Source organism: Chrysochloris asiatica, unplaced genomic scaffold, assembly GCF_000296735.1.
Source record: "Chrysochloris asiatica unplaced genomic scaffold, ChrAsi1.0 scaffold00049, whole genome shotgun sequence".
Classification (NCBI taxonomy): domain Eukaryota; kingdom Metazoa; phylum Chordata; class Mammalia; order Afrosoricida; family Chrysochloridae; genus Chrysochloris; species Chrysochloris asiatica.
Window position 1 is genome coordinate 7,887,781 of NW_006408567.1, and position 13,340 is coordinate 7,901,120.

At 41.7% G+C, this 13,340-nt stretch overlaps 1 protein-coding gene across 1 annotated transcript in view; it reads right to left on the reverse strand.

Annotated features, from left to right (window-relative positions):
* Nucleotides 1–8,387, reverse strand: part of SCAF4 (SR-related CTD-associated factor 4) — a 69,604-nt gene extending 61,217 nt beyond the window's left edge. Inside the window, exon 1 of the mRNA XM_006862596.1 lies at nt 8,358–8,387. Coding sequence (XP_006862658.1) covers nt 8,358–8,387 — 30 coding nt within the window. The remainder of the gene's footprint in view (nt 1–8,357) is intronic.
* Between the last annotated feature and the right edge of the window lie 4,953 nt (nt 8,388–13,340).

Sequence of the window (13,340 nt, forward strand, 5' to 3'; positions counted from 1 at the left end):
TAATAATCAATGTAATGAAACAAGCTATATGAATGGTTGAATGTGAAGCTGATGATGTGCCCTGTAAACTTTCACTCAATCCAAAATAAAAACATTTAATAAAGAAAAAAAAAAGAATATCTCCCTGTAATTTCTCCAAGTCTGCTTTTCACCTCTAGAACCAAGGATACTTCTTCTCACCCGTTTTTAACCCATTCAGTCACAGCTTACCACAATAGGTCATTTTCCCTTCTTACATTCACTTTTGGTTCCCTGGGCTCCAATTAAGTCTTCAACTCCTTCATTTTCACTTGCTAGAGAAATACGGTGCCTTTAGGGAGCTGCCAAATGTTCATCCATGCTATTTTAACAGATACCAGATTTCAAAATCACTTTTGCTGTTGTGCTTAAGTAAACTTTGTATCCCCTAAGTTAGCTCTAAAACACTGTATGTGTGTGAATTCTTTCCCTTATGTGTGGCTCTGTAGTTAAGTATGAAAGGCTGGTAATTCAAACTCACCAGCAGCTCCTCCGAAACCCTATACAGGGTGGGCTAAGAGTTGGAACAGATCTGACAGTACTTAACAGACATCAAGAGGAAATAAAATGTCGATTGGACCTAGTACATTTCTCTGAATTGAAAACTACCAATTTTCATTACTCATTTTCTGAAAAATTCAAAGGTGCATTACTTTGTACTTGCCACCATAATTCAAACATACAAAAGTTGTTCAGTGAGGCTCCTTCCCCCATAAATGATGCAGAAGACATGGGTAAGCTACTCATAAAACTTTAGAACTACCATATGGGGCTGGAGGATTGGGTTCTTATAGACACTGAGCCGAATTTCAGAACTACTTCTATATTACTCGACCTCAGACAATTCATGTCACCTTTATAGTTCCATTACTTTTAAAAAGGAAAGAATACAAAGACATAAAACACTTAACCTATTAGCTGAACTGTGGTTGGTATTTAATGAGCAAATGTGGATTCCTTTCCTTGAACACTCCATTCTCCATTGGATTACTTCTTAAACTGGCAATTAAAAACTAAAGATATTTTTTGCACAAAATTTTAAATTCAAGATCAACAAAATAATTTTCAAAACTACTCAGCAATTACTATTTCCAACCTGCCATAAAATCAGATTAAACACTAAAAATTAAGATTTACTTAAATATTAACTCCATAAACAAGTGAGAGCCAAAACCTGATGGGGCTGCCTCGTTTTACCAAGGCAGTTTTACCATTTTCTTCCCTTGTTTTAGTGAAAAGTATTTTCCATTTTCTGTTTTACACAGGTTCCAACTTTCACAGGTTTTAGAGCACCATATAATTCAATCTTTAAAAAACAATCTGTTTTTTATATTCAGATATGCATACAATTTTAGAACATTTTGATTATCACATCCAAAGACCTAATTGCAATAAAACTCACCATTTCCACCTGTTCTCCCTTTACCCAATAATCTATTTGTTTCTATAGATTTACCTATTATGGACACTTCATATTTAAAGAACTTATCTTCATAGGAGCCATGGTATAACTTTGTAGGATAAGCACTGGACTGCTGATCACAAAGCCAGTGGTTTAACCCACCAGATGCTCTTGGAAACCCTATACAGAGTCATTATGAGTGAAAACCGATTCAAAAGCACTTAGCAACAGGTAAGTTACTGCCATTAAAGTTTAGTAGCTTATACCTTCAGGTTAAAACAGCACTGGTATGCAATGTCAAAACATGAAGTAGACTCCTTGGCTAATGTGCAGAGGGAGATTTAGAGTATGGGTTTGTCAACAATGATCTCTATAGTAATATACTTGAATGGGAAAATGGGTATAGTCCACCCAGATGCAGGCAGTAAGCATTTGTTTCTAAATATAAAGCTAACTAAATGCCAGTTGGTTTGAGAATATTGACTATGTTTTAATATAAATGTTAAGGAGCTCTGGCAGCATAGGGATTACGAACTGGGCTGCTAACCTCAAGGTCAGCAGTTCATAACTACCAGCAATTACACAGGAGAAAGATGAGGCTTTCTGCTCCCCATAAAGATTTACAGCCTCGGAAACCCTGTGCAGGGTCACTATGGGTCGGAACCAACTCGACAGCACTTACAAACAACATAAATGTTGTGCCAAATGTGCATGTTTGTATTAACATATACACACAAAAATACCCACTGCTGTTGAAATTGATTCTTACTCAGCAATCCTACAGGATCTGCAGAACTGCCTCAGAGAGTTTCCAAACAGACTGCCACATTTTTCTCCATGGAGCGGTTGGTGAGTTAAAGTGCCAACAGTTTGGCTATCATTTATCTATTGCACCACCAAGGCTCCTTCATATCTGTATTACATACTATTTAATAAGCAATCTAATTTACAAGGATATTCATTTAGAACATTCCCCTCTTCCCCAGTTACATGGTGAACACCCACCATATGCAGACTCCCTGTGTTTTTCAGAAAGCAAGCACTGTAGTGTGTGTATGTATGCATATATATTCCTTTAAACAGTACATTCAAAATATGGTAGTTGAGTCCATTTTACTAAATCCCGTGGAATAAATCTTCAGTTCACATAAAAATTTGCAACCAACCAGAATCCATCTTAAATAAATGTAAAGTGAATCACAAGCTTTAAAATTCAAAATCCATGAACAAAAAATTATGGAGAAGCCATCTCTAAGCAACAAAATATAAGGAATAGACATTCACATAGAATTCTCTGGTAAAATATTTTAAGAACTTTTTTGACTGAGATTAACATTTCAAAGTTATTGGAATCAACGCTGAAAAAAGACACAGACAGTATTGTGATTTCTAGAATTTATTATGAAATGCTGACTTTTATAAATATCTGCCAAATATATTATGTTCAAGCCTTTTGCTGTTTCTGTTGTTTCATGTAAGTTGTATTGTGATTTAAATGATAAAGTGATCGCAAATCAATTGTGGGTGAAAGAAGGTAAGTCGATAGATCAGTTTTGATAAGTCACTGAAAAATCAACAGAAGATTTGAAAAGAAACTAGAATACTATCATTTATTATTACAATAGACCAATATACATATACATTTTTGCTTTTCCAGAAACAAATAGTAATGCGACTTAAAAAGTACTAACCTAGCTTTTTATAACTGCAGTACTGCCAGTAGCATGTTTATCTTATTTATGTACATAATGCATTTTATATATAAATAAGCATACATAAGGACTCTTGGTGTGGTGCTATAGGATCAGCACTGGACTATGAACCACAAGGTCGGCAGTTCAAACCCCACCAGCTGTTCCTCAGAAATCCTACACAGTCGCTATGAGTCAAAATTGACTCAACACCAACAAGCATACATAAAATGTGTATCATTGTCATTAGCTGCTGTCAAGGTGGTGACCTTATGTACAAGTGAACAAAAGGTTGCCCAATTCCACGCCATCTTTCACAATCGTGTGTGTGTGCGCACTTGTGTGTATTTACATTTCTTTTCTGGCCATTTTTATTATCTATTTACTTCACAATTGTTTCTGAAAATAATCCACTGCAAAGGATTCATATGTCAAACATGGATGTCAAGTATGCTACATACACCACTGTTCTTCAGTGGTTTTGCCTGAGACCACCCAAAGCATCAATTATCCAAACACAAATTACAACTTTCAAGAGGTACTTGGAAGGCTCTCCTCTTTTCACTGAGCCCTAATATCTTCCCTGCAGATGGCACTGTAGAATAAACACTGGAATGCAAACCATAAAGTCAACAGTTCAAACCCAAGCCACTTCCTGGAAACCCTAAAAAGGGTTTCTATGATGAAACCAATACAACGGCACTTAACACACATGTGAATTAAGTGCCATCAAGTCAGTTCTGACTGATATTCTCATTTCTTCATTGTTAAATATTAAAACAATGAAATGTAATTTGTAAACCATGCAAATATTCAAGAGGACAAGGACAGTCAGTTCCTCAGTATCAGTGGGGGAGACAGATTCCAGGATACTCTCTGGATACCCACAGATGCTCAATTCTTTTTTCCAATTTTTGACTTGTGGTTGGTTGAAATCCTCTGATGCAGAACCTGTGAATGAGGGTCAACTATATAATAACTTAAAATGGTTTGTAAATCTCCTCTAGTTCTCAAAACCAAACAAAAATATGATGGTACAACATTAAAACCCATTGCCATCAAGGTGATTCCAATTCACAGTGACCCTGTATGACTGAGTAGAACTGCCAACGTTTCCAAGCTTGCAATTTTTACAGAAACAAACTGCTACATTTTTCTCCCAGTATAGTTGGTGGGTTTGAATTGGCAACCTTTCAGTTAGCACCCAAATGCTTAACCACGGTGCTACCAAGGCTCCTTGGTGATGGTGTGTTGCTGACCCTGTACTGTGTTCTCTGAGACAGTAAAGCTCTATAGGAGCAGAAAGCCTCAACTTTTTTCTGTGGAATGGCTGGCAGATTCAAACTGCTGACCTTGCAGTTAGAAGTTGAACTTGTAACCCAATACATCACCAGAGTTTTGCTGTTAAGTGCTGTCGAGTCAATTCAGACTCATAGCGAGTCTGAATAGGGTTTCCAAGAAGCTGGTGGGTTTGAACTGCTGACCTTATGGTTCCTGATCCAGTGCTGACCCTACAGTGCCACATAGTACAATGTTAATTACATACAAAAGAGAAATGTGGACATGTCTCTTCTACTTTAAAATAACTTGGGAGCCCTGGTGTGGCACTGTAGGTTACTGCACTGGACTGCGAAGTTGGTTTGAACCAACTGAACCAACCAACCTCAAGCTTGGTGGTTCAAGCTCACCAGCCATTCCTCAGGGACCCTATACAGGGTCACTATGGGTAGGAACTGACTCGATGGGACTTAACAACAAATACCTAATACAAATTTTACTATTACATCTCTTTATGTGCCTGTAGTTTTACAGGAAAATAAACTGTTAATGAGACAACAAAAGAATAATTAGACAACCAATGTTATCAAAATTTCGTTAATAGATAAGATGCTTTTCTCAATATGCCTGATAACAGTGGAGGGTTTTTTTGTTTTGTTTTAAAGCTTGAAGTATTAAAAGCTGTATGCTATTGCTCTGAAGTAGGTTAAAAAAGACTTCCAGTTACCATCTCATTGTATGCTATGTATAATACTGAAGGGTCATCATTTATTTAACAATTTTTTTCCCTACCATGATTTCAAGGTACATTTAAAATGAGATGTGAATGTGTATAGACAGTCACAGAAAAATTTCCTGAAATGCTGAAGAAAATTATATTCTGTGACAGAGAAAAACCTACAATTTTTATCTGGTTTAAAAAAAAAAAAAGGCAACAACCTATCATTCTGTCCCATCAGGTACAATTTTATCCTAAATTCTGTTTTATAAGAGTTGACAAACTTTTTCATTCTTCCAACATTTCTCTGCATCATTTCCTTTATCAGGTATCCATGTAATTTGTCCCCTCTGAACTAGAGAACTAAGCAAAATGATAAGACTGTGGAGAAAGAAAAGTATAACCAACTTTTAATATCCAAAACTCCTGGGATAAGAGTATTACCATGGTTAAATGAGGTAAATTGAAGAATTACTTCAATTCTTGGTTTGGTCTTCTAAATCTCTTCCACACAGAGCTTTGTTTCAACCCTTTGTCCACTTCTTTAGTAGACCTCTTAGAGAAGGGAACAAGCAAATCTAACAGCAAAAAATTAATTATTGCAGGTTAAAAAAATACTTAAAGCATCCTTATTAGATGATCTAGATTCTAAAGACATGGACATGTAGTAATCAGTGAACAAAATATAGAATAGTCATACAGAACAATTTAGTGGAAATGGGAAAGGGCAGCAAGCTCCATCTGAGATGTGGCACTCAATTCTTTAAGACAACTGACAAGACTGATAGTCCAATGTCAATTAAGTATTCATAAAGCTTAATTCTGGTCTAATTTTAAAGATAACAATGATATAAATGTATTAATATTTTCTCTTATACTTCAGAATACCTTCACACACACATACCACTTGATGGCTCCTTTGTTCTAGTGCTGTAGTTCTTAGAAAATAGTCTGAGAATCCCTCAGTTCTTTTTTGGGGAGTCCTGGTATGGCACTGTGGGTTAAGGCGCCAGATTGCAAAGCTGTTTGAACTGTAAGGTTGGTGGTTCAGGCTCACCAGTCACTCCTCGGAAACCCTACACAGGGTCGCTATGGGTTGGAACTGACTCGATGGCACTTAACAACAACAACAAAGTCAAAACTGTTTTCACATTAATACTATTTTTTGTCCTCTGATATCATTTACTCACAGGTGTACAGCAGTGTTTTTCCAGAGTCTACCTGACATATACGGAGTTCTGGGAGCGTAATGGCTACGAATTGGGCTGCTAACCTAAGGGTCAGCAGTTTGAAACTACCAGCTGTTCCGTGGGAGAAAGATGAGGCTTTCTGCTCCCGTAAAGATTTACAGCCTCAGAAACCCTGTACAGGGTTGCTATGAGTCAGAACTGACTCCACGGCACTTAACAACAACATCAAACCTGACATGTGAGATGAGATCCAACTAACTAGGTATGAGGATCCAGCTTTCACAAAATAAAGTTTAAGCGATTTGCAAAAACTGTACAACAATCACTTTTCTGTTTTTCATGAAAAGTTCTGTCCTGAATGTACTGTTTTAAATTAATTCATACACATGTACACAAGGAAACATGCAGTTCACTGCAGTGACAGCAAAACACAAAAAACAACTTCAATGTTCATTAACTGAGGAACCAGATACTCCAGAACAGATAAAAATAATAAAACTAAATCGTAACACACTGTACTAAAAATACTTAAGTGCATACACCACTCATGTATGCATATCAAAATACAGAATATTAGATGTTTTATTTTCTTTGTACTTTTTGTACCTTTAACACATTAAATTTGTAGATGCTGCAAAGAAAAGGGGTATGTAACAGACTAAAGGCTACAATATAGCTAACAGACCTTAAAAAGTCCAATTTACAACCTTTATTAATTTGACACACTTTTACAAAGGTGCTGGATAATGCTCTGGACCACAAGGCCACAGTTCAAAACCACCAACCACTCCTTGGAAACCGTATACAGGGCCATTCTGAGTTGGAACTAACTCGACAGCACTTAACAACAACATACTGTGTACAACCCAGAACACAACTGAGTATGTACCATAAACTGCTCACTGATTCTTTTTCATTCATCTTTTCACCTTTTAATAATGTCTTGGCATAAAAGTTGTCCATATACTGCTGAATGGGTTATCTTTAATAATCTTATCTTCCTGCCCTTCTGTATTTTATTAATTTCTTTTACGTATGCTGCTGATCTGTCCCTTTCCACAATTTTACTCCAAGTTAGCCAAATCCCTAAAGCGTATGACTGTGCTTTTCTTCCTCCTCCTCACTTCTACCATGTCTAAGTGTCTGCCCTCAACTATTAAGAGGCCAGGGTGGTTAGTAATACCACTTACTAACCCTGAGACCTTGCATATACTACCTAGACATGCAAACTACCCAGCACCATGTCTAGTACAATATAAACTTTTCTCCCTTCCCTTCATCCTTGAAGCTACTATTCCCTCAAATTCCACCAACCTCCCCAAAAGCTACTTTTCACTTATCGCTTAATTTCCTTCTTTCTATCACACTAAACTTCAGATTCACTACCCTCAAGAATATCAGTAACCTTTAAAAAGTCTTTAACCTCTGGCTATATACTTGTTAAGTGCCCTTCAGTACAGATAATACCACTCCCCTGGTCTTGTGTATTATCTCTAGGTAGCAATTAAATTGGAGAGCCCCACATTCAAATCCCAACTCTGCCATTAGCTAGCAGTATGCCCCTAAGGTGAATTACTTAGCTTCTTTGAGAATCAATTTCTTCCTCTATAAATGGATGTTTATGCACAATATATTAAATTGGGTAAGTATATATAAAGGACGTGACATACCATAGGTGTTTACTAATTAGTGTCTTTTTCTTCCTCTCAATTTTCTCCAAGGCACATCTGAGAGTGATTCTCTGATGCCTTCCTCTATCTTTTGATTGTTTCGAAGTTTGAGTCCTACGTACTCAACTGCTTGTCAAAAATTTCCACAATTGTTCTACAAAGCTCAAAGTCAACCTGCTCAAAAACCTAACATTTTCCCTTCCACTAGATGTGCTTTGGAAAACTGCTTGACTTGTTTTAGTGGCATTACCACTTTTTAGCTGCTCTTAGAATAGGGGATTAACATATTAAACCTATCAGAGGCCAAGGTACAGAAATTCCCCTAGCCCACATTCTTCCACCTCTAACTGCATTCCTACTATGGACCTGTCAAGTTCAGGTCCTACTTACCTTTTTACCCTTAGTCCCTAACTGGCCCATCTTCCCAAAATGTCTCTCTTCTATAATGCATCCAACATACTACTACATGTTTTGACCATACCACCCCACTATTCTAATTCACTTAAACGAAATTCAGGCAAATTAGGCAAAATAAACTTGTAAATACTAGGCATTTATCATTCTTACTTTCAAATAGCCTTTTCCCTATATTTCCTTATTTTCTAATAGCCCTTTTCCTTTCTAGTTGCTGTTGATTCCAACTCAAGGTGACTCCACGTGTTTCTCAGTACAACTGCCCTCCATTAAGGTTTTCAGGGCAGTGACTTTTTGGTAGCAGATCATTCTGAGGTACTACTGATCTGTCAAGGTTAGTGGTGGTTGTGTGTCACCGAGTAGGTTCCAACTCATAGTGACCCTGTACAGGGTTTCCAAGACTATCAATCTTAATGGGAGCAGAGAGGCTCATCTTTCTACCATGGAGCTACTGGTAGATTTAAACTAATGACTACACAGTCAGCAACCCAACAGTTAACCAACTGTTGCCATCCAGGGACTTAGTGTCAAGCAACTACTTGTTTCTCAGTATTGTTGTCCGTTGATCAGTTTTCTGTACTTTCTGAAATACTAAACTGCTATCTTTGTTTCCCAAATTTTCATAAATTCCTATGGCCATGGCCATCCCATACTGCTTTCTAATGGCATCAAAGGAAACTATCGACCACATATTAATTTTCCTAAATCTAAGTTCCCTACTAAATTAGACTCTTCAGGGACAAAGCCCCGGTGATGCTGTGGGTTAGGCGTTGGGCTCCGCAAGGTCTGCAGTTCAAACTCACCAGTTGCTCCAAGGGAGAAAGCTGTTTGTGTCTGTAAAGAGTTACAGCCTTGAAACCCTGTACATGGTCACTGTGAGTTGGAATTCAGCCAATGGCAGTGGGCTTTTATTGAGAGAACCCCTCAATATTCAGTAGTCACAGTATTCAGGAGCCTTGCAGCTTAGCAGACCCTCAAATGTTTGCTAAATGAAAAGTTAGCTGCAGGGGATTCCAGGTTGGAGTGAACAGAACCAATAAAATTTCTTAAATAAGGAGAAATAGTTCTGAAGTACTACAAATCATGCAAGCAAAAGAAGATGGATTTAAAAGTCAAACTCATTTCTCCAGGAAAAGGTTTTCATTTAGCAGAAGAGAGCCAGAACTGGCCAACATATAACAAACAAAAAGGAATTTGCACTTCATATAAACCTAGGAACAGAAATGAAAATGAGCAGTAAGAAAACTCCCATTTTGCACATTTTGAAAGGTTAACATATTATTCCATTTCCCAAGGTGTCAAAATTACTCCCAATTTTGCTTAAACATCCACTGAACACTCTTTCAGAATTACCATAAGATACTTTGAGTGGACATACTCTGATGTCCACTTTCATAATCCTAATTCAGAATTTTGACTTTAAGAATATAGTAAAAAAAATCCTCCTTGCCATTAAAAATTGCCTCGAGAACTTTTCTACGTTAAGTGCAGCCATCAGGTGGGTTCTAACTCATAGCCACATTGTATAGGGTTTCCCAGGAGCGGATGGCAGATTTCAAGTGTTGACCTAGTGGTTAGCAGTCCAGTGCTTATCCTACAGCACCAAATCAGGACTCTTGGAAGGCAATGCACATGAAATCTCCTAAAAATTAGTCTTATGTGTATACATGCTCAAACAACAAGTGTTTGCTAAACCCTCATGGAGACAATTAACTTTACCTGCAGGAAACAAAGTCAACATCCAACTATAAACTATGGGGAATTATAACAAATTCTCTAGCCATCAAAAATTAGGATATTTGAATTTGCTACTTCGAAAATCATCACTATTGAACTTTTGCAAGACACTGTCCAACACCAGTTCAGATATTTTTATGTACCTATCAACTGAAGACTAGTTACTTCTAGATAAAGCTGCAAGGCAGTTAATGGTCTTAACTGCAGCATAAATGGAGGATCCCATACTATGGCATTGAAAAGCCAAAGGAAAAGTTACTACACCATAATTATTTACTGAAGCTACAAAATTTATGAGATGAAACAAGTTTTTAACACTGCATGAAGGCATCTTGAATATCTGATTTTAAAAAATTTGTTTTTATCTTTAGCATTTGAAAAGGGAAACAACCTCTAACTCAAGCATTTAAATAATGGTCCTTTTCCTCTCTCCCTGGCCAGCCCCCAAAGTCGACTCTGATAAATAGGATGTGTGGGCTCCACACTCCAGGACCAGGAGCACCTGGAATCTGCGATACAACTTGAAAGCTTTAAGGCGACAGGCAGCTTTGTACCCGGTTCGGGAGATTTTCACACGTAAATGTGTCTACAGAAGGGAGCCAAGGATTAACTACCTCGGAAGGGAGAAGCGAGGCTGAGGGTAGTGAGGGGGGCTGAGGCCAACGCCGACTTCCTAGCGGACTAAGGAGTAACACACACTCCTCTCCCATTCAACTTTTTAGGTGTCACGTTGGAGCCCTAGGTGCGTATGAGTTATGTTCCCCACTCGAAATGATTAAGAACCCACCCCCTCTGGGCTGATTAACCCCATTTCCTAGGTGCGGGAGCCCCAGTGGAGGAGGGTGAATACCCTCTCCAACTCCTCGTCGACCCGGGATCAGAGTCCAGGGCGGCGCGCGGCGGCCTGAGCAACAGGAGAACTGAGGCCGCCGCTCCCCTAGCCCCGCCACCGGCAGATGCGCCCGCTCCCCCGCCCCCAACCCCACTCGCCCGCCCGCGCTTCTTTCTTAGCCCCTTGCAAGCTTCCGGCACTGCGAAGCCAGTAACGGAGCTGGAAGCAGGGAGCGAGCGCGCCTGGAATTGCAAAGGGGCGAAGTTAAGAGAAACTGGAGCCGACCGGGGCGTGGGGAGGCCGGCAGGGGGCGAGGGGGCAGTCCGAGGTCGCCGCCCCGGGGTGGGCTGTGGGGGAGGGGTTGGGGTCAGTTCCCGTGGCCGCCGCGACCTCTGCCAGGCCCCAAGCCGCTCCGCGCAGGCCCAGCCGCCCCGGAATCGGGGCAGGAAGCGTCCCCACCCCGACCAATGCTTTAAACCTCCGACGGCAGCAGAAACAGCACTCCGGCTCCTGCGGCAGGCCCGGCAACCCCTTGCCCGGAGCACCCCTCACCTCCTGGTTGAAGGCGTTGACGGCGTCCATGTTCGCGCTGCGGCGGCGGCTGCTCCGGGCCCGCCGGTCACATAGACCTCACGCCGCGGCGGAGCGGGGCCGGGGAACCGGCCGGGCCTGGAGGACCGGGGGAAGCGGCAAGCGGCGAAGCCTGAGGCCGGGGCAGGAAGATCCTGAGGTCGAGGTGGCGGGGCGGACGGCCCAGGCAGAGACGGAGGGGCGGCGGGCCCCCTCTCAGTGCCGTTCAGAGGATGAAGAAACAGAAGCGACGGCGACGGCGCTGGGCTCCAACATGTCCGTTTGGTGGTGGCGGCTGCGCTCTACGTCTCGTTGACACGGCCCCCGCGCCCTCACGCACTGGCTCACACTGGCCCGGCCGGCGAGCGGGCGGGCCTCTCTCTCCCTTTCGCCAGCGGGATGGCGGCAGCGGCCCGAGTCCACGCCGCGCGGAGCACCCTGGGACAGCTCGGGCCTCCCAGCGCTTCCTGTGCCCGGCGCCCGCCCCGCCTGCGCTGACTCCGCCTCCGGCCCGCCCCGCCGCGCGGCTTGCCAGTTCGCTGGCACGTGACAGCTGGATGCCAGGCGCTTTCCCGCCGGAGATGGCTGCGGGCTCATCGGCAGTCAGGCTGTCATCTAATCCTGGTCCCGGCGAGGAGCGCGGAAACCCGGGGCAGGGAACCTGGTTCGGAGCGGATCCTCGCACATTCGAGCGCCTGCCTGACGCAGTGCTGCCGGGATGCGTTTTTGTGTGCCATTTTACCCAAGCAAGTTCTGCACTTGGGCGGGCCCCTCGAGCTGGCACGGAGGAGTTCGCCGTGGCGTGGAAGACAGGCGCAGGCTTTCACCTTATCCCACTGGACGTGTATTTGCAGGCTCCCGAATGCTCTGCTGAAAAAAGCCTCTTGTCTGCTTTGTGTGGCTTTGTGTATGCTCTATTTAAACGGTATTTAATTCTTTGGGAACTGAAGCTCAGAGAAGGACGTGCAGGCACTGGATATCCGTGCGGTCCTGAAGGAATCTTTATAAACAAAATGAATCAACTTGTACCTTGGAAGGAGTGGCTTCGCTAAACCTTGACATTGATTCCCCAAACCATGTGTTTCCTTTTTAACGAAAACACTTTGCCCTGCTTTTACTTTCCTTGAACACCTAATACCTGTCAGGTATTGTGCTAGGTGCTGAGCTATAGAAGTAAAAAATAATAACTTTTCCATCTGCAAACTACTCACTTTAGCGGGGTGAGAGTGGAGGGAGAGGACTGGCAAATGAACAGATGAGCAAACAGCTGAGAAAGTATGATCAATGTTCGGGCAAAGAGTATGGAAAACAAAGAAGAAAGATAATCATCGGATTAGAAGTCCTGGAAGGCTTTCCAGAGGAAGTTGCCATAGAGTTCCATCTGCAGGGAAGAGAAATAGCAGGATGAGTCACCTTCTGCTGAGAGAGGACCAACTAGGGAGTGGTCTAGATCTGTGACCTATGCCAAGTCCTTATGTGCCTTTCCAAGGAGCTTGGATATCACTCCCAAGGCATTTGAGAGCCCCTGAAAGATTGTAAAAGGAGCATGATTTCTGTAATGTGCCTTTTTAGAATAACATTGTGAGCTATGTAGCGACTAGACTGGAGGAGGAGCAAGCGTGGGGTCGGAATGGCTCTAGTCTCATGGGATCATGAGGGCTTGAAGTGGAGGCAATGGAGGAGAGGCAGGGTCAGACTTTTAGGAAGTGGAATGAATTTGGCTGGGCTTTTGACTGTACTCAAAGGTAAAGGATGAGGGAGGGGTCAAGGCCCCTGACTTGACGGAAGGCAAAGGCATGAATATTGAGTGTATTAGCCGA